At 46.7% G+C, this 18,313-nt stretch overlaps 1 protein-coding gene across 1 annotated transcript in view; it reads left to right on the plus strand.

Annotated features, from left to right (window-relative positions):
- LOC115108337 (transducin-like enhancer protein 1) overlaps positions 1–18,313 on the plus strand; it is a 52,510-nt gene that overhangs the window by 18,234 nt on the left and 15,963 nt on the right. Inside the window, 14 exon segments of the mRNA XM_065009018.1 lie at positions 1,337–1,476; positions 9,663–9,726; positions 10,759–10,803; positions 12,495–12,557; positions 13,611–13,685; positions 14,359–14,595; positions 14,792–14,854; positions 15,053–15,148; positions 15,252–15,296; positions 15,440–15,506; positions 15,509–15,603; positions 16,180–16,276; positions 16,279–16,308; positions 18,107–18,297. Of these exon segments, the coding sequence (XP_064865090.1) occupies positions 1,337–1,476; positions 9,663–9,726; positions 10,759–10,803; positions 12,495–12,557; positions 13,611–13,685; positions 14,359–14,595; positions 14,792–14,854; positions 15,053–15,148; positions 15,252–15,296; positions 15,440–15,506; positions 15,509–15,603; positions 16,180–16,276; positions 16,279–16,308; positions 18,107–18,297 (1,308 nt within the window).

The raw sequence follows: 18,313 nt of genomic DNA on the forward strand, positions 1-18,313 counted from the left end.
ACTCTGCCTAGAAGGCCAGCATCCCGGAGTCGCCTCTTCACTGTTGACATTGAGACTGGTGTTTTGCGGGTACTATTTGATGAAGCTGCCAGTTGAGGACTTGAGGCATCTGTTTCTCAAACTAGATAGACACTAATGTACTTGTCCTCTTGCTCAGTTGTGCACCGGGGCCTCCCTTGTTTCTATTCTGGTTAGAGCCAGTTTGCGCTGTTCTGTGAAGTTTATGTAGACATGGACACACTCAGTGTCTCATGCTAACATGCATACCTGTATGCTTTTTGTGGTGCTGTGCAGGTCCACACTGCATTCACATGCAGGACCCAGTGCTGAATACATTCAGCATGTCCTCTCTCTCGACCTCTCCCTTCCCCAGTTATCCTTCTCCACCAGGGAATCCAGCAGAATGAACAAGCCTTGTACTTCATTTGACTAATGTCTAATGCTTCTGCATAGGGCACACGAGTGGAGCTAACCCACTCAATTATTTCCTATACACACAAACACACACACACACATTGCCTCTCCTCTGTCCTCATCTGTAACTTTAGCATCAGGGCAGTGGGGTGGGCCTCCATTGACAGAGAACCAGAAAGACAGACAAGAGAGCCACTAGCCCAGCGGTCAATCCCTTTGTCTGGCTGTCCTGCAGCATTACCCCTTAGGCCCTGCTAACTAATTGCTCAAAGTCCTGCAGAGCGGGACCAGAGAGGAGGGCCAGGCTGTTGTGGGTACCACCCATGTGCTCTGATGGGGTGTCCCCTATTCTCCCACTGTCTTTTCCTTCCTTTCTTTCAACCCAGACTTAAACATTAAACAAGTGTCTTAATCTGGTCAAGAGCCCCTTGTTCCCCTCTCCCTCCTGGTGTCCCTCACATCTGGCCCTTGCACTTTCTTGTCACATCACAATGGTTCTTGACTCCCCTGGTTTCCGTACAGTCTCTCCCTCATCTTCCCTCCCCTCTCTGTGTGCAGATACATACCACCACACGCCTCTGTGTCTTTCAGCTCTGTCCTTCAGCTTCAGCTCACTCATCATGGCTCTCCAACTCACTCCCACTGTTCCCCATACAATCACATCTCTCATAGGAGCCCCCCCCCCCCCCCTACACAATTATTGTTTGGCACTCATCTGGTATTTGATTCATACATGAAGGATGTTGACCTAACTTGGAATGTAAACATGCAGTGATAAAATGGGTATGCGTATACCATTTCTGAGAATCTAAGAACATTGCCAAATCACTGCAAAATATATTAAGTATATAGTGGGTGTTGTCTGAGATTTTCAGACTTTTTACAATTATATGCTCATAGTGCTTATTCTTTTTCTGCACAGGCACCTCTACAGCCACCCCCTGGGTCCTCGGCGTCGGCAGCTGCAGCTTCGGGAACCCCCCAGGCCCTGAAGCTCACATACCCAGAGACCCTGGACCGCATCAAGGAGGAGTTCCAGTTCCTCCAGACCCAGTACCACAGGTACATAACCTCCTCTAGTAACCAAAAACACTGCAGCCTTTTCTCTCTCTGTGTGTGTGTGCTAGCTTACAGGGGCCACCAGTGGTTGGAGAACCGCTTACCATCTTATTAGGCTTCCATGACAAGAAGCGAAAGTGGGTTGGTTATATACTAGATCTGTTCTAGAACACCCACAGACCTCAACATCAGCTTTTTCTAAGGGGGAAGAAGGAGATGTGAGAGAGACAGCAAAGTACATTGGAGAAAGGGGGCCAGGGAAAGGAAACAGAAGGAACCACAACAGTGGATGGAGGCTCATAGGCTTTCTTCATCCTTTAGTTTGTAGATGAACTGGAACATGAGTCTTTCTACGTGTTTATGGGTTTCAATGCTTTGCAAGAGTTCTTGGCGTAGTTTGCTGGGCATTAGGAGGGGGGGGGGGCTGGTGCTCTGTTGTTGGGGGAAGGAGTTTCAGAAGATTGAGACTTCACAACAATACAAAAATGTGTGTGTTTGATGTGTGTGTCTTCCTGTATGTCTCTGTATCTGTGTGTTTGATGTGTGCTCTGATGTTGAGGAATGTAGCCAGAGAAGGCCTGAATAGCTTTGACTGTGGGACTCTAGCTGGCTGTTGCGTCTCAGCCTGACTCCCAGCCAGCTCTGCTCTACCTCCCTCTGTTCTCTTGGCATACCTTCACACAGTCCCCCACTTTGATTCGACCAGCCAGAATTGGCTATTCCACCCCTCCCCCAGCTAACTCCTATTGTATTGCCCCCTTTCCCCCACCCTCCACTCCTCCCCACCAAGCCTCCAGCTCAAAGGCTCGCCATACAAACAGCGGGCCAGCGTTCAAACGGGCCTGGCTGATTCCAGACATACCTCTGGATCGCACTACGAGCGTCACCGCTGGCACTCAGCAGCCGGCCCAATCACAGTATCACACCACAGTCCAACAACCGTCTCTGAGCCAGAACACTGGCCTGGTCAGGCAGCCGCCCTGTTTCTCATAGCGCCACTCTCCCTGCACCTGTCATAAAACATCTGAAGCATTAATAACGCAAAATATTATTTGGCAACAACCACGCTTGCTTGATTAACACTGAATCCATTATCTTCCAACGAATATATTGCATTCTGTGGCAGATTTTAGATTCTACTATAGCGTTCTATGGCAGCGAGCCACATGCAAATTGTTATGCAAAGCATGTTTAGGTAAGACACCAGTCTATTGGGTTAGGGGTGACCTGCTTAGCCTCCCTCAGCAGACACGAGCAAGCTGCAGGTCTCTCCCCACAGAGGATCTCATCAACACACTCCTCTATATTACAGTCCTATTACTGACAGACTAATCAGACTTACTCTGGGTGAAACACATGGCGTGCACACACAGACACACACGCACACAGAGACAGACAAGCTAAACGCAGCCTGACACACAGATCTGGGCTAGAAATAGCAGGGCTTCGGTTAGTATTTTAGACCTATTGATCGTGGGTGAAGCCTGATTGCTGTTGCTAAAATGGATTAGGAGGCAGGAAAGAGACTGAGGTAAAGGGATTAGGAAGGATGAGCTGTGTGTGTGTTTGCATGTCTCTCTCTGTCTTTGTGATTCTGTGTGTGTGTTTGCATGTCTCTGTCTTTGTGATTGTGTGTGTGCGCGTGTATCTCTTTCTGTGTGTGTGTGTGATACTAGATATGTGGACCTTTTATAGAAGAGGAATATATTAATTAAACAGCTAGATGGGTGGGTCACCTATTGTACAGCTGTCACATTACTGCATGAAGTATACTTGTTTGTGCCTGCCAAGTTAGTTGTGTGTGGGTGGGTGGGTGTGTGTGCACTGTGTGTGTTCTGCAACTGCTCTTTAAACAACCTCTAATCAGCAGACTGAAGGAAAACAGTGAGAAGCTGCTGAAATATGAAGCTCTTGTCTCTCTCTCTATACACACACACACACACTCTGGTCTTCGTGACTGGGGAGTGTGTGACACAGAAACAGTTCCCATATGAACAGCAGCGTTGGCCCACATGTAGCCTAGTCAGTGTGTTGTTGTTTTGTATTGAGGTCTAGAGTGAAGGAGAGGCTTTCAGAATGTTAACATGCTGCCACTCAGGGAACACTCAAGAGCACACGCTCCTCTCTACTGCTCTGCAAGTATTGCACTGTTTGATACCAGGACTGCGCTCAAAACAGCAGTGTGTTTGTGTAACCAACTGTGTTGAGCAGATGGAACATTGGGTTTAAGATTAGGGAGGACCATTTTTTTCTATCACAACATATTGGATGACTGTCGTTCATATTCCATTCACCCAGTTCAATGTAACATCGATAGGTTTAGACTACTAAATGATACGAGAATTTGCCATTTACCCATCATGAAGTTGCTACAACCTAGCCCACAAATTAACATTTGTAATGTAGGCGCACAGGTCGAGAGACAAATTGGAGTAATCGAGGTGACAGACAGTGATGCATTCAATACCACCTTGCACACTCTTGCCTGCATCTAGCTGATCTGATTTTCCCACAGCATCTTAAGGCTAAGGTCATCTTAGAACCATAGGATCCTAATGATGAACGTAACATTGGTAAACTGGGCCCTGGGGTGACTTTGTCCAAACAGTTGTTTTGCAGCTACAAATAGTTTCTATTGGACATATTCCGGTAGGTCCCCCCCCTGTTTCGTTCAGTTTGCTTCAGTTTAAGAAACGTTTAGCAACAATCGGCGGAATGAATACACCCCTGATCACCCGCACACACAGTACACTTTCATAGCAGCCACATACAGCATCATCACTTTGCTCGTTGTATAATTCCTTTTCGCATCTATGCGCGCTCCTCATCTCACCTTTTCCCTTCGCTTGTGGACTTAAGTTCACGACACAGTTGTCTGTGACCAGGCGCAAAATCATGTCAAAAGCAAAACCTTCATACCATTTACTGCTGACCGTTACACCGCCTACATCATTGTCACCATATTAACATTATACCGGTAGTGAACTAACGTGTTAGTAAACATCCAATCCATGTGTATCATCACAGCAAGCAGTTTAGCAGTTAACTTTCTGTGCTTTTAAGAAATTCCCTGGTTTTCCCTAAAACTCACACAATCGGAAGGGAATAAACAGGAAATCCAGACTCCTACAACCAGGATTTCTGGGAAACCAGTGATTTTATTGGAAATTCCTGGAATTTTGCAACCCTAGTGACTGAGCATGTGTTTGGTGGGGTGGTTACTGGTTGGTTCTTAAATTAGCTTTAATGCAGGTGTGGGTCTGTGGGCATGTAGTTAGAACAGGACTGAGTCTTTACAGTAAACTAGCCGTGTGTGTGTAGTACACACACACACAATCTTTACTGTAAACTCACACATGCTGGTTAGACATTTACATTACATTTAAGTCATTTAGCAGACGCTCTTATCCAGAGCGACTTACAAATTGGTGCTTTCACCTTATGACATCCAGGTTAGTACAGAGAACAGGGAGGGGTCTGTTTGGGGTTACTATGCTATTGTGTGTCTAAATTGCAGCTTTGGGCCTCTTCTCACTACAAGAGATTTCCCAGAGATTCTGAGGAAAACACCCTTGGGTAGACCTTTTATTGTAATGTAAACTTGAGAACTTGTCACGTCTCGACCGCTACCTGCAGAGGTCATGCACCACACGCCTGACAATTGCCCCCCTCCAAGCAGGGCAGTGTAAACAGAATTTAGCTAAGTTAGTATGTGAGGAGGATGCAGATATTTTGTTTAGTTTGCTACCTAGCGCTGTATAATATGAATGATAACGTTCCTGTACTTTTTATATTAATGAGAGCGGTAAATATTCATTTTTACAATGCTAAAGTTAGCTAATTGATGAAGCAAATGTCGTTAGCCAACGTTACTTAGCTAGCAGCTGTGCCACTTTGGCTGTGTTACTGTCTTGCAGCTAAATGAATGAGTGCATGGACAAGAGTGCAAGAAAACAAACCATTTAAATATCTGTACATGCTTGTGAATTGTTGCATTATTCAAGAGTGTAATATTGTTTTGTTGCATTAATCAAGAGTAATATGGTAGATGCATGAAAAATTGCTCTCACAAGCTAGCTAGTTAGTAGTTTGCATACTTGGCTGTGCTATTTACGGTACATCAGAACTGTGAAGCCTAGATAGTCACCTGAACCCTCTTTCGGCATTAACATTCTATTGCAAATGTAAATTGAAAAGTTTGTATATATTATGTAAATGACATTTTGTCCCGATGCCCCTCTTCCAACTTTCTGAATAAGCTCTTTTTTAGTGCGTGTTCGCACACACCGTTGGGAGATGATGAAAGTCTAGTAGTTCGCAGGTGTGTTCGCACACACCGTTGGGAGATGATGAAAGTCTAGTAGTTCGCAGGTGTGTCATTTGTGTGTGAGCGCAGAGATCGCGGAACAACTTTGACAGGGCGTGCGAAAATAAAAAGTTGGAGCATCATTTTAGATATTTCTGTTTATAATTTACGACATTTGGTAGGCTATTTGTTAGTCAATGTGTCTATAATTAGATAGGCCTACATCCAGCTTCTCTTCTGTCATTACGTGACGCTCTAGAACAGGGGTCCTCAAACGTTTTCACTCAGGGCCCCCTTCCAGCATTGGGAAACACCCCTCCCTCCCCCTCCTCTCCTCTCTTAAGTCCTGCAATTCTACACATTTTGCGGTTGTCTTGTGTGTTCATGTGATATTTTAGTGACTCAAACGTTACAACAAAATCAATGCGCTAAAAAACGAGCTAAAAACACGTTAACTGACACGGGCTAGTTGATTAGGACGTTTCTGAGCAATAAATAGCTCTCTAATGTATGCAATGACTGACACGAGGAGAGGAACTGATTATGCACTACCCAATTTCGAAACTGCACCACACTGCACCTTTTGCATTCTACCAGAGTAAACAACCTTCCACTTTCAGAAGTGGACTGCAATGGGGAAAGACTATCTGGACTCGTCCAATAAGAAACGCTCATTTTCATTCTCCATTGCAAGACGTTTTGACACGTGCCATTGCATGGCCTAATTAACACCATGCAGGAGTGTGTGTAGAGGGTTGTGAGAAGGAGAGGTAGCGCAGATGTAGCATCGTCATTAGTCACCTGCTACTATAGCTCTGACACCCTGTGGAGCCAGCCATACAATATATTCTGCAATACACCAGTGTGTGTGCTTGTGAGGGAGGGAGTGTGTGTGCAGTGAACATGCATGCCTCTGTGTAATCGTGTGTGCGTGGGGTAATGGTGCTCTGCTGACAGACCTGTCTGAGTGGTGGCAGGCTGCAGATTTGTAGCGCATTCCGACGATCATCTTATCTGCTGTCACGGAGAGGAAGAGAGCAGAGGACGCTGCTGCATAGCAGGCTCCCATCTCTCGCTCTCTCTCTCTCTCTTCCTATCTTGCTCGTACTTGCGCGCTCTTGCTCGCTCGCCCGTGCTCCCGCTCGTTCTCCCCCTGTCGCTCGGTCTCTCTCTCCCTGCCAGCTCAGTGACAGCTGTACAGATAACTCATCCAAAGGTTTTTGACTTCTCAAACACGGCAGAAAGCTAACACTATCTGATGCCCAGTGTCCTGATTTTAATTCAACCACTTACTTAGATAACTAGCGAATTAAACTTAGGGGTCGTGTTAATGCAACATTCTGTGTGTTTCACGCAGATTTTTGGGGGATAAATACACACATCTATCTAAAATGCTTCTTATTGTCATTTCTACTCAGCATCGGACTAATTTTATGCTGCAGTTGCACTTCTGCACGAGGACGAGAATTCATGAATGGGAATTGTATCAGCAGACAGGCTCTGACTGATGTGTAGCCACTTTTCTCCAGCATTTTTCTCGGTGTAACCTACTTTTCTCTGGTTAAATGCAATATTAACTAAGCAAAACATTAGGAAATGTAGCTGGCTACATTCTTTATGATAAACATGAGCAATATGATGGCCATGCATCGTTTTTGCAAAAAATACCTTGCTTTTTTGTGTGGCTGCCAGCCAAATAGTGTTGCGCTTCTGTTGTCATCTGATGAAAATATAAACGCAACATGTGAAGTGTTGGTCCCATGTTTCATGGGCTGAAATAAAAGGCCACTCTAAAATGTGCAGTTTTGTCACACAACACAATGACACAGATGTCTCATGTTTTGAGGGAGCTTGAACTCACCTGCTCTGCTTTCTGCTGTTGTGCTATTTACTAACAGACTTGGCTGGCTCACCTGTTCTGGGGAACTATCATAAGCTTCATAATGTAAAATAATGTAACCGGTGAAATGAAGAACGTGATCTGCTTCATATCCTAATGTATTGCACAAGTTGACTGCAGGTATTCACTTAAAAAGTGGCAAAAATATGAACATTTATAGAAAAACTTCAAAGAAATAGTATTGACGGTATAGGAAAAAACATCCTGTGACTTTGTAAATTATACGGTATACCGCCCGAGCCTAGTGTTTGTATGTATCGTGCACCACACACGTGAGGAAAGTCACCCTTCTGAGATGTCTAGGCGAACAGATAGAATTGTCACTTCTCAGAAATCCTGTTCTAGGGGACTTCTGCAGAGCGGCAATTCCACTGTAATAAAATCTATCAGGGGAATAAATGTAATCTCCCCCCCGAGTTTTCTGCCATCCTCCCTCCATCTCCTCCCCCGCCTGTCTCCTCCCCCCATCTCCTCCCCCGCCTGTCTCCTCCCCCCAGCTCCACCACCTTCGCCTCCCCCCTCCCTCCCTGGCGGTGATAAATGAGTCAATTATGGGCGGCAGCGCGGGCCTTCTGAAGGGGAGCGGATGTGCTGTTATTACCTGTTGCAGCCTGGTAATGTTGCAGTATTAATCATATTCTAATTTCCCAGGCCCTCGCTGCTCTCCCCCGCATAAATCTGCCGCACGCAAACAAGTCAGCAGCGTGCCCGCCGGGGTGAAATACAGCCAGGGGATAGGTGGAGAGGAGAACGGAATGGGGGGGGGGGTTAAAGGACACAGGGGAGGGAGCTGTTGGCTGACTGGCTAGTTCCTTAAAGGAATAATCCACCCAAAACCACTAATTCATATAATGTATGGTGTTAAATAACACTCATGTGAGACCAATATGTTTTGTAAACAAATGTTTAATTTTGTCATTATAATAAGGTTGGTAGCAACATGTGAAAATCGTTGTGGAAATGTATTACAGTTCAAGTTGTCAAAAAAAAAACACGGTGCAATGCTCTATGGGCTTGCTTGCTTGCTAGCTAGCAAATGTAGCTACACACAATAATACCTAAGTCAATATCAGCATATGAAGTAGCTAGTTAGCTGTATAATCGCCTAAACAAACTGCACTATCAATTTAGGAGTCTACAATCTCAGCATGTTCAACCTGCAGATCAAGTCTGACATTAGCAACGGCACCATGCAATTCAGCCTGGACTGAAAAGGCAGACAAATAAGAGAAAGTTGATGGACCCTCAGTTAAATTACACATTTCTCAAGGTAGGAATATTGCAAAAATGTGGTCAATGGCTTTCACAATCTCCTATTAAATTCCAGTGTAGTGAATTTCTGCCTGCTTGAATGGCAATAGCTCTGATAAACATGAATTGACTCTGGGAATCGATGGAACATCATGCAGAGATGCACAAAAACAATAACATTCAAAATGGGTGAATCTTTTCTTTTTAAAGGAGGGCTGTGTGCGTGCTGGGCTCAGGATTCCTGGGTTGCCTTAGTGCGGCATGGTCACAGGGTGACTTGGCAGGGACATACGGAGGGAGGAAGGGTCAGACAGAGGGACAAATGGAGGGAGGGAGAGAGGGAGGGAGGGGGGGACTGATAGAAAGACTGAGGGAGGGAGATTGGAAGGGGGAGAGCGGAGGGAGAGGCGCGTCGCGTACCCTGCCCTTCTATGACACCGTGGTCCTGGCTTGCCTGGTCTGTTCTGGCTTTCTGTCGAGCGCTAAGCGTGAGTCATCTATTCCTGGTGTGCTCTGAAGTGATAATGTCCTGTCACCAGCCCAATCCTATCTTTGCTGGGACAAATCTAGCTGCAGGTGTCTGCACTGCCTACTAAATCTGGACCTGTGTTTGTGTTAATGTTAATATATTTCAGACTCTGTCGGGCTTCTTTTTAGATGTACTGTATGAATCCCAAAAAATAGAACAGTATTATGATAGAGTATCTGCCCTTTTCTAAATCTTTCCTACAGCCTGAAGATGGAGTGTGAGAAACTGGCCACAGAGAAGACTGAGATCCAGAGACACTACGTCATGGTGAGACCTGCAAGAACACACGCACACACTCCCCATCCACAACCTTGGGTGTTCTAACGAACACCATGCTGATGGTTAATTTCTGCAGGAGAAGAGTTGAGATCCATTGTGTAGCTTTCCCAGACAGACAAGACAACTCTCTCTCTGGTAACACACAGACAGCTGTCTGTCTGTTGACTACACTGTACCACTCATGCCAGCATCTGGCAAAGGATTACACATCACACCCACTGGAAACCACATGGACCACAGACGTATGCAAGCACACACACACACACACACACACAGCACATATTACATTGTGTGTATGTTTTGAAGTGTGCGTGTGTTGTCTCCAGCTCTGATATGGGTAATCCTCCACATTCCTGGCGGTGTGCACACGAGGCTGTGATCAGAGAGCGCCCTAACCACAGCTGACTGTTTGTTGCCCAGTGCCCACTGTGGCAAAAGGAACTATGTGGCAGTCTGGCACAGCCCCAGCGCTTGGCATACATCCCCACCCATTTCTCTCTTCTTTTTAGCTCAGAATTTTGGAGTCTGCAAGTCGCCTAGCAACAGCTCTGAATCTTGGCATAACACAACAGCCAGCCGTCAGGAAGGGCCCTTTTATTGAACACACACACTTCTGCAGAATATGGAGGGACGGAGTCCACTGCTCCATCAAAAAGCTCTCAGCGCTGCCATTTCTTTATGTCTTCTACCTAGCTGTCAAACCCCTCACTTTTTACTCCTTAACCAACCCTGCTGAAAATGACATGTCAGAATGTCACACTACAACGTCAGTTTTTAAAATGACTTCAGCTCTGCCCGACAACGATTTTCCATCCTTGCTCTGAACCGAGTGATTGACACCACCACCATCTCTGTGCTCACATGCCAGGTTGGCATAGCCCAGAGCTGAGGTCATTAAATAAATTAATAAAACCAAGCAAATCGACTCGCCCACTCATCCAGCATTAAAAGGTGTTTTTTTAATCGTAGATCTGCATATATGCAAATGTACAACCATCAATTTCCGTCTCTCTTTTACAGTATTACGAGATGTCCTACGGCCTTAATATTGAAATGCACAAACAGGTGAGTCTAACCTCCCTCTAGTCGACCTGCGACTAGATGAGTAATGTATGTATGCTATGCTTCTGGGAGAATCTAGTGAACTGACCTCCAGCACAACACGCTAACCTGCCTATGATGGACCCATGGCACTGTGCTGCTGTTGCATTAATAGGATTTGCAAACCGAATTCCTTTTTCGAGACAGACGAGACGAGAGGAGAGATGTGCCCTTCCTTCCCAAAGCAGCCGGAACATCCTCTTCTCTCCCCTCATAAATCCTGTCTATTACCACTGCTGACTTCACCCTCCTCCTCCCTCTATCCCTCCCTCTATCCCTTTATCTCTTTCTCTATAACCACCTCCTCTGTCTCTCTATCCTTATATCCCTTAGTCTATATATAACCCCTCTCCATTTCTCACCTTCTTTCTATCATATACCCCCCCGCGCCTCTGTCTTTCCTTGACACCCCATCCCGCCTCTCCCTCTTCCTCCCTCTCTCCTGCAGACATACAGTCCATGCTGAATTTCACTTTAAATCAGGTCACTGCCTTCAGAGCGTCTGCTCTCTCCCTTCGTTTTGCCATCTCAATCGCTCTGCTTTTGACAAGCCACACGAATCACCCTGCCCTCCTCCTTCCTTCTCTCGGTCTCTTTCTTTCTCCCTCTCACTCCCCCGTCCTCCTCCTTGTGCATCCTGCCTCATTGGCTTTCATTTCCTCAACGGCACAAGAGCCTCCCCGCCTCCTTCTCCCCTCCCCCTTCTTTTCATTTCCCTCTCCCATTTTGTACTCCCCTATTTATGCTCTTTCTCTTGCGCTCACTTGCTCATGGTCTCTTGTTTTTTTTGCTCTCTCCCTCACCCACCACCGTGCCCTTCTCTCCGATCTCCCTGGCTCCCTCTCTCCTGAAGATGTCATTTAGTAGTTGGCATTCTCTAACAAGAAATCATTGTGTTTCACTGGTGAGGGTGATGATGGATTTATGGAGGCAAGTGCTGAAGGGTGGGGGTGGCAGAGGAGGGGGGGGTCTGTACTGCCTGTCTGCAGAATAAGGGAAGAGGGTGAGGGTTGAAGGGGGGTGGGGTGAGAGGCAGAAGGGAGAGGAGGAAGTGTGTGAAAGAGGAGGGGGGGTGGGAGTTTACCACAGCGTCAATAAATCAGTTGGTAGGGAATGGTGTGATGTGTGTGGGGCTGTGTCGCCTGGCCGGTCGAGAGAAGAGGGAGACTGTACAGCAGAGGCTAGTTGTCAGCAGGAAAATGGCCCCCGGTCATAATGATGTTGTCATCATGATCTCTGCATGCATATCATTACTGTGTGTAAGTGTGTGTGTGGGGGGGTGGGGTGGGGTGAGGTGAGGAGAGAGACACAGTATGGTTTTGATACAACACATGGCAGATTACTTCACTAATGGTGGTGAGAGAAGGAGATGGAGGGAGGAAGAGCTGGCAGACTTCCATGGCTAAGACCATTGACCCCCAGCAGGTAGCCATGCACACTCTGGGATGGGTGGTCACATTTGATACTGGCCATGAATATTTTACCCGGGCTTCTTGGCAGTGTTTGGATTTGCATAGACTAAATGTGAGGAGCTGAAATATTTACAACACTGGCCCTCGCAGCCAGACCTGCTCAGGTTCTGGGGTGTGTGTTGCTTTGATGAGCACACACACGGTGTTCTCACACGCAATCTCGTATTTTTTTGTGTGTTGCAGACAGAGATCGCCAAGCGGCTGAACGTGATCTGTGCCCAGCTCATCCCTTTCCTGTCACAGGAGGTGAGATCATCTGAAGACCGGCTCGCACGCACACACACACTGCAAATCAATCATAGACATGCACAAACACACCGCAAATCAAACACAGACACACAAAAACACACGGTCATGCACATTAACACATCAGTAACACATTCAGTATCTCTCTGACAGCCACCTACACCCTGAGGCATGCACATGCATGCTGCTAGTACCCAACAACTCACAGTAAAACATTGACATACCTCTATGCAGCAGACACACACATTTACACAGTGACATACCTCTATGTAGCAGGCACACACATTTACACAGTGACATACCTCTATGCAGCAGACACACACATTTACACAGTGACATACCTCTATGCAGTAGGCACACACATTTACACAGTGACATACCTCTATGTAGCAGGCACACACATTTACACAGTGACATACCTCTATGCAGCAGGCACACACATTTACACAGTGACATACCTCTATGTAGCAGACACACACATTTACACAGTGACATACCTCTATGTAGCAGGCACACACATTTACACAGTGACATACCCCTATGCAGCAGACACACACATTTACACAGTGACATACCGCTATGTAGCAGGCACACACATTTACACAGTGACATACCCCTATGCAGCAGACACACACATTTACACAGTGACATACCCCTATGCAGCAGACACACACATTTACACAGTGACATACCCCTATGCAGCAGACACACACATTTACACAGTGACATACCCCTATGCAGCAGACACACACATTTACACAGTGACATACCGCTATGCAGCAGACACACACATTTACACAGTGACATACCCCTATGCAGCAGACACACACATTTACACAGTGACATACCCCTATGCAGCAGACACACACATTTACACAGTGACATGAACTCTTATGAAGCGTCAAAGCGTGACTGTTATTCCTCCTAAACATGTACATACTTTATACCACATGCTGTAATACTGGTCTTGAAGTATTATTATTGACCTTGTAAAGCATGTTAAAATTCAGACCTTTCCTTTCAAGTTCACTGTTACCATGGTTTGTCCCACAGCACCAACAACAGGTGGTCCAGGCCATGGAGCGCGCCAAGCAGGTGACTATGGGGGAGTTAAATGCGTCTATAGGGGTACGTGGACTCCCCCCTCTACCTCATACAGTGTGTCCCTTCATCCTCTCATACGTCTTTATTTTTGCACCTCTTGTTTTTCTGTGGATAGCCTCCTTCCAGCACACACACACACACACACACACACACACACACACACATTGGTCTCTTAGTGTGGACCTAACAGGAACAGGTTGAAATGAGACTGTTAGGAAACGTAGTGAGAGAAGAGATGACACTATCTGCTGGGTGCCAAGAGACAACACATGGCCTCACCAAACCAGAGGAATGACGTTTCAAATCACACATTAATTCTTAGTCTGAGAAAAATGCCCCCGCCCCCCCAATCGCATTTCAGTGCTATCTGTTGTTGTTTTTTAATGTAAATTAAAAACTAAAAATAATACAATTTTGATTTTCTTGCCTTCACATAATTCCAACCATGCACTGCATGGTTTGATTTTTGTGGCAGTGCTCTCTCTCTCCTAGGGAGGTGCTCCTTTCCTCCACTCGTACTCCATTTATGATGGCACCATGCATGGGCTCCTCCATTAATGGAGACATCCTTCTCTGTGACACCTCTCTCTGTATACCTCTCCCTTCAGCCCCTGTCCAGTCCAGTCCACCTCTAACCCAGTAGACCACAACTCAACCCCTGTCTTGTTTTCTCTCTCCTTCTCTCTCCTCCCTCCAGCAACAGCTGCAGGCGCAGCACCTCTCTCAGCATGTGGCCCAGGGCCTGCAGGGCCTGCAGGGTCTGCAAATGGGGCCACACCCTGGGGGCCTCCCTCACCCTGGCCTGGCGCTGGGCGGTGGGTCTGGCCTACTGGCCCTGTCCGGGGCCCTGGGGGCCCAGCTGGCTGCCAAAGAGGGCCATGAGAGGGCCCACATGGAGGCTGCTGCGGCTGCAGCCTCCGCAGAGCACCACAGAGGTATGGGCTGGGATGGGGATGATGGGAGATTAGGTTGGCCAGGTTTGGGTTAGGCTGAATGGGGAGAGTTGGTTTTGTTTGGGTTTAGAGTAGTTGTGGTTGGTCAATGTGAGGTTGGGATGGGCTGGGGCATGTTTTTAGCTGTGTGTTTGTGAGAATGGTGATAGTCATGCTGTATTGTGTTTGCTCTGTTTTGGCTGGCTGCGGGGACGCGGGGCGATGCTGTCCATCATGGACGTAGACCGCGAGGCTGGACCGGTGAGTACACTACACTTCAAGTTCCCTACACCCAAGTACGCTACAAGATACTACATCTCCATTCTCTATCCCCCTCACGGACACTGAACCCCAGTTGATGCTGTGTGATTATTTTTTTTCCATCACATTTTGCCAGGGTGGTTATGAAGTTGACATGATTAAACAGTCCCTCTCACCTCGTTATCCTTCCCTCCTCAGAGCTCTATGTCCAATGGGGATAAGGGCCGTTCAGCAGACTACCTCAGCAATGGGAAGAAGAGGAAAGCTGACGAGAAGGAGTTCATGACAGATTATGTTAGTATGCTGAGTTGATTACCTATTGTGGGTGTTTGTGTTCAGTAATTAGTTCATTTGTGTGTGTTCCATTTTTAACTAAAAGCCCACATTTTGATTGCAGGGCAGCGATGCGGATAAGAGTGATGATAATTTGGTGGTGGATGAGGTGAGTTGGTCCATCTCTGCGCCTCAGTTCAGACCCAAATTGACTCTGATCATTGACTGATTCAGATTGATGAGAGAAACACTCAGCGGGACCACGTCTGGTGGACTTAACGTCCCCCCCACCCCGTCTCTGTGACCCCGCAGGACCCCTCATCCCCCCGCAGTGTGCACTCCTACTCGTCCAGAGAAAACGGCCTGGACAAACTGCCCCCTCCCGTAAAGAGGCCCTTCCCCAGGCCAGCCCCGCCTCCCTGGCCTCCTCCAGCAGCCAAGCCTCGCCCTCCCGCAGCAAGGACCGGGAGCCGCCGGTATGCTCAGGATCAGTCCATTACATGCCGTTGTCACCACACACACACACACACAGCTTCATACAGTTATGCTCCGAGTCAAATGAGTGATTGTATGTATGGTGAGACATGCGCAGCCTACACACTTCGTTTCAGTGATGATCTTTCAATTCAGCTTCATATGCAGTGTCAAGGACGCTCACGGTCCCATGTGACCCTAGCCTTGCTGAGCCTAACTGAATTACTGCGTTTCTACACACCCACTTATCTCCTTTGGCATGATCTTTCTTCAGCATAGATATATTATTCTAGATACAAAGAGCAGCAGCCATCTGTTAAATATGACATGCATTCCAAAGGATTTCTTCATGTTGGATGTCTTTTGTGTAATTCTACAGTATTAGCACCTGGTGTTTCTGATAGCTGTGATGGAAGGACATCTTACATTCACATCACACTCTCTCCTTCTCTCACTCCCCCTCACATTCTCATTGACATTCTCATTCACACTGTCGTTTTCGCTCACTGCTTCTTTCGATCTCTCTCCCCCATCTCTCGCTCTTTCTCTCTTCACCCCTCCTTCTTTTTCTCTAACAGAGGGAGAAGTCCAGTACCCCAGGTATGAAGCCAGGCACCCCCCACAGTTCCCAGGACTCCTCCACCCCCGGCCCCAGTGCCCCCCCACAGTTCCGCCCCTCCCTGGCAAACCTGGCGTTGACCCTCTGGGTAAGACCATCATGATCATGGATCGTATTTACATTGCAGTTTTCACTAGGTTTTTAAAGGGTCTTCAATATACCAGCCATGATCAGTTACCAGAGCCTTTTATCTGAAGCTGCCTAGAGTTTCCATCTATATTCAGTATCTGTGGTCCATGGCATAAATCTAAATGGTAAACCACGCTCCAACCAGCTGAGCTATCCAAACTGCCCTTGATGTGGGTTAACTGATGCGTCTGCCTACTGCCTGTGGGGTTGAGAGCTATGCGGGAACCTTTAAACGGTGAGATTAAGAGAGGTGAAGGACTGTGACTGAACTGTTTCATTATTACGCTGCTTCAGTCTATTGGAATGCAATACTCTTCTCCCAGAATCTCTCTATGTAGTCTAGTGGCTCCACACTGCAGTGTGGCAAACTAGCCAGCAGAGTGCAGTAGTGGTCTGGTGATCTCTTCTGTGGCATTGAGCTGTTTGTGTTTGATCCTACTTGATGTGGAACCCTGCATAGAGGATCAGAGCTGCCACAGGAACTCCTCTGTGCCAGCTGTTAAACCTCAACTCTGATGCCCTCTGGTGACATTTTTCTAAACAACAGATAATATTGTATACTACCCTCAAAAAGTACATTGTGGTTTCAAATTAACCCTACGAAGACATTCTTAGTACTGTGATAAAGGTAAGAACTGTGGGATTCTGATAAAGGTGTCAGAAACAATGTGACTACAACAGAGCCTGACATAGAGCAGGCCCCCAAAAACACACATAAACACAACATGTCTGTAATAATGCCCTTTTGTGGTGAAAACTCATTCTGATTGGCTGGGCCTGTCTCCCAAGTGGGTGGGTCTATGCCCTCCAAGGTCCACACATGGCTGCATGTGAAATCCATAGATTAGTGCCTAATTTATTTATTTCAATTTCCTTATATGAACTGTAACTCAGTAAAATCTTCTACATTTTTATTTTTGTTCGGTATTATTTTAAGGTCATTGCAGAGCAAGGCCCTAAAACTTGTAAAATACTCCAGCCACCCAATCATACTGTTCTCTCTGCTACCGCACGGCAAGCGGTATCGTCTGGAACCAACAGGACCTTGAACAGCTTCTATCCCCAAGACATAAGACTGCTAAATAGTCCGAGTAGCTATTTAGTTAACTATCTGCATTGACCCCCTTTCTCACTAACTCTCAACTCATCACATACGCTACTGCTTATTATCTCTCCTGTTGCCTAGTCACTCATGTACATGGGGCGGCAGGGTAGCCTAGTGGTTAGAGCGTTGGGCTAGTAACCAGAAGGTTGCAAGTTCAAATCCCCGAGCTGACAGGGTACAAATCTGTTGTTCTGTCCCTGAACAGGCAGTTAACCCACTGTTCCTAGGCCGTGATTGAAAATAAGAATTTGTTCTTAACTGACTTGCCTAGTTAAATAAAGGTAAAAAAAATATATATATATCTACCTCAATTACCTCGTACCCCTTGCACATCGACTCGGTACCAGTATCTTGTGTATACAGCTACGTTATAATTCATTATTTGTTGTGTTTATTCCGTGTGTTATTATTTTTCTATTGTTACATTTTTCTCCCTGCGTTGTTGGGTAGTAAGCATTTCACTGTTGGTCTACACCTGTTGTTCACGATGCATGTGACAAATCATTTGATCTGATTTTGATAAACATCAGCTACTGGTTGGATTCTAGCCTTCTAAGGTTATGATCAGTTTTATCATTTGCTGCTTTATCGATTCTCTCACAATCTTATCTTCCGTCTTCTCTTCTCTCCCCCTTTCTCTTCTCCCCATTAGCTCTAGGTCTGAGGAACCCTCTGGCGGTGCAGGGGGCGTACCCCCCCGGGGCGTTCGGCCTGCCCCCTCCAGGGGTGAATGGGGAATTGGCGGGGGCAGCAGCAGCCTACGGGGCTGGGCTCCACCTGGTCTCCCCCCAGATGAATGGCTCTGTAGCCGCAGTAGCAGCTGGATACGGACGATCAGCAGTGGTGAGAGAGTGATGAA

Source organism: Oncorhynchus nerka, linkage group LG24, assembly GCF_034236695.1.
Source record: "Oncorhynchus nerka isolate Pitt River linkage group LG24, Oner_Uvic_2.0, whole genome shotgun sequence".
In the NCBI taxonomy this organism is placed as follows: Eukaryota; Metazoa; Chordata; class Actinopteri; order Salmoniformes; family Salmonidae; genus Oncorhynchus; species Oncorhynchus nerka.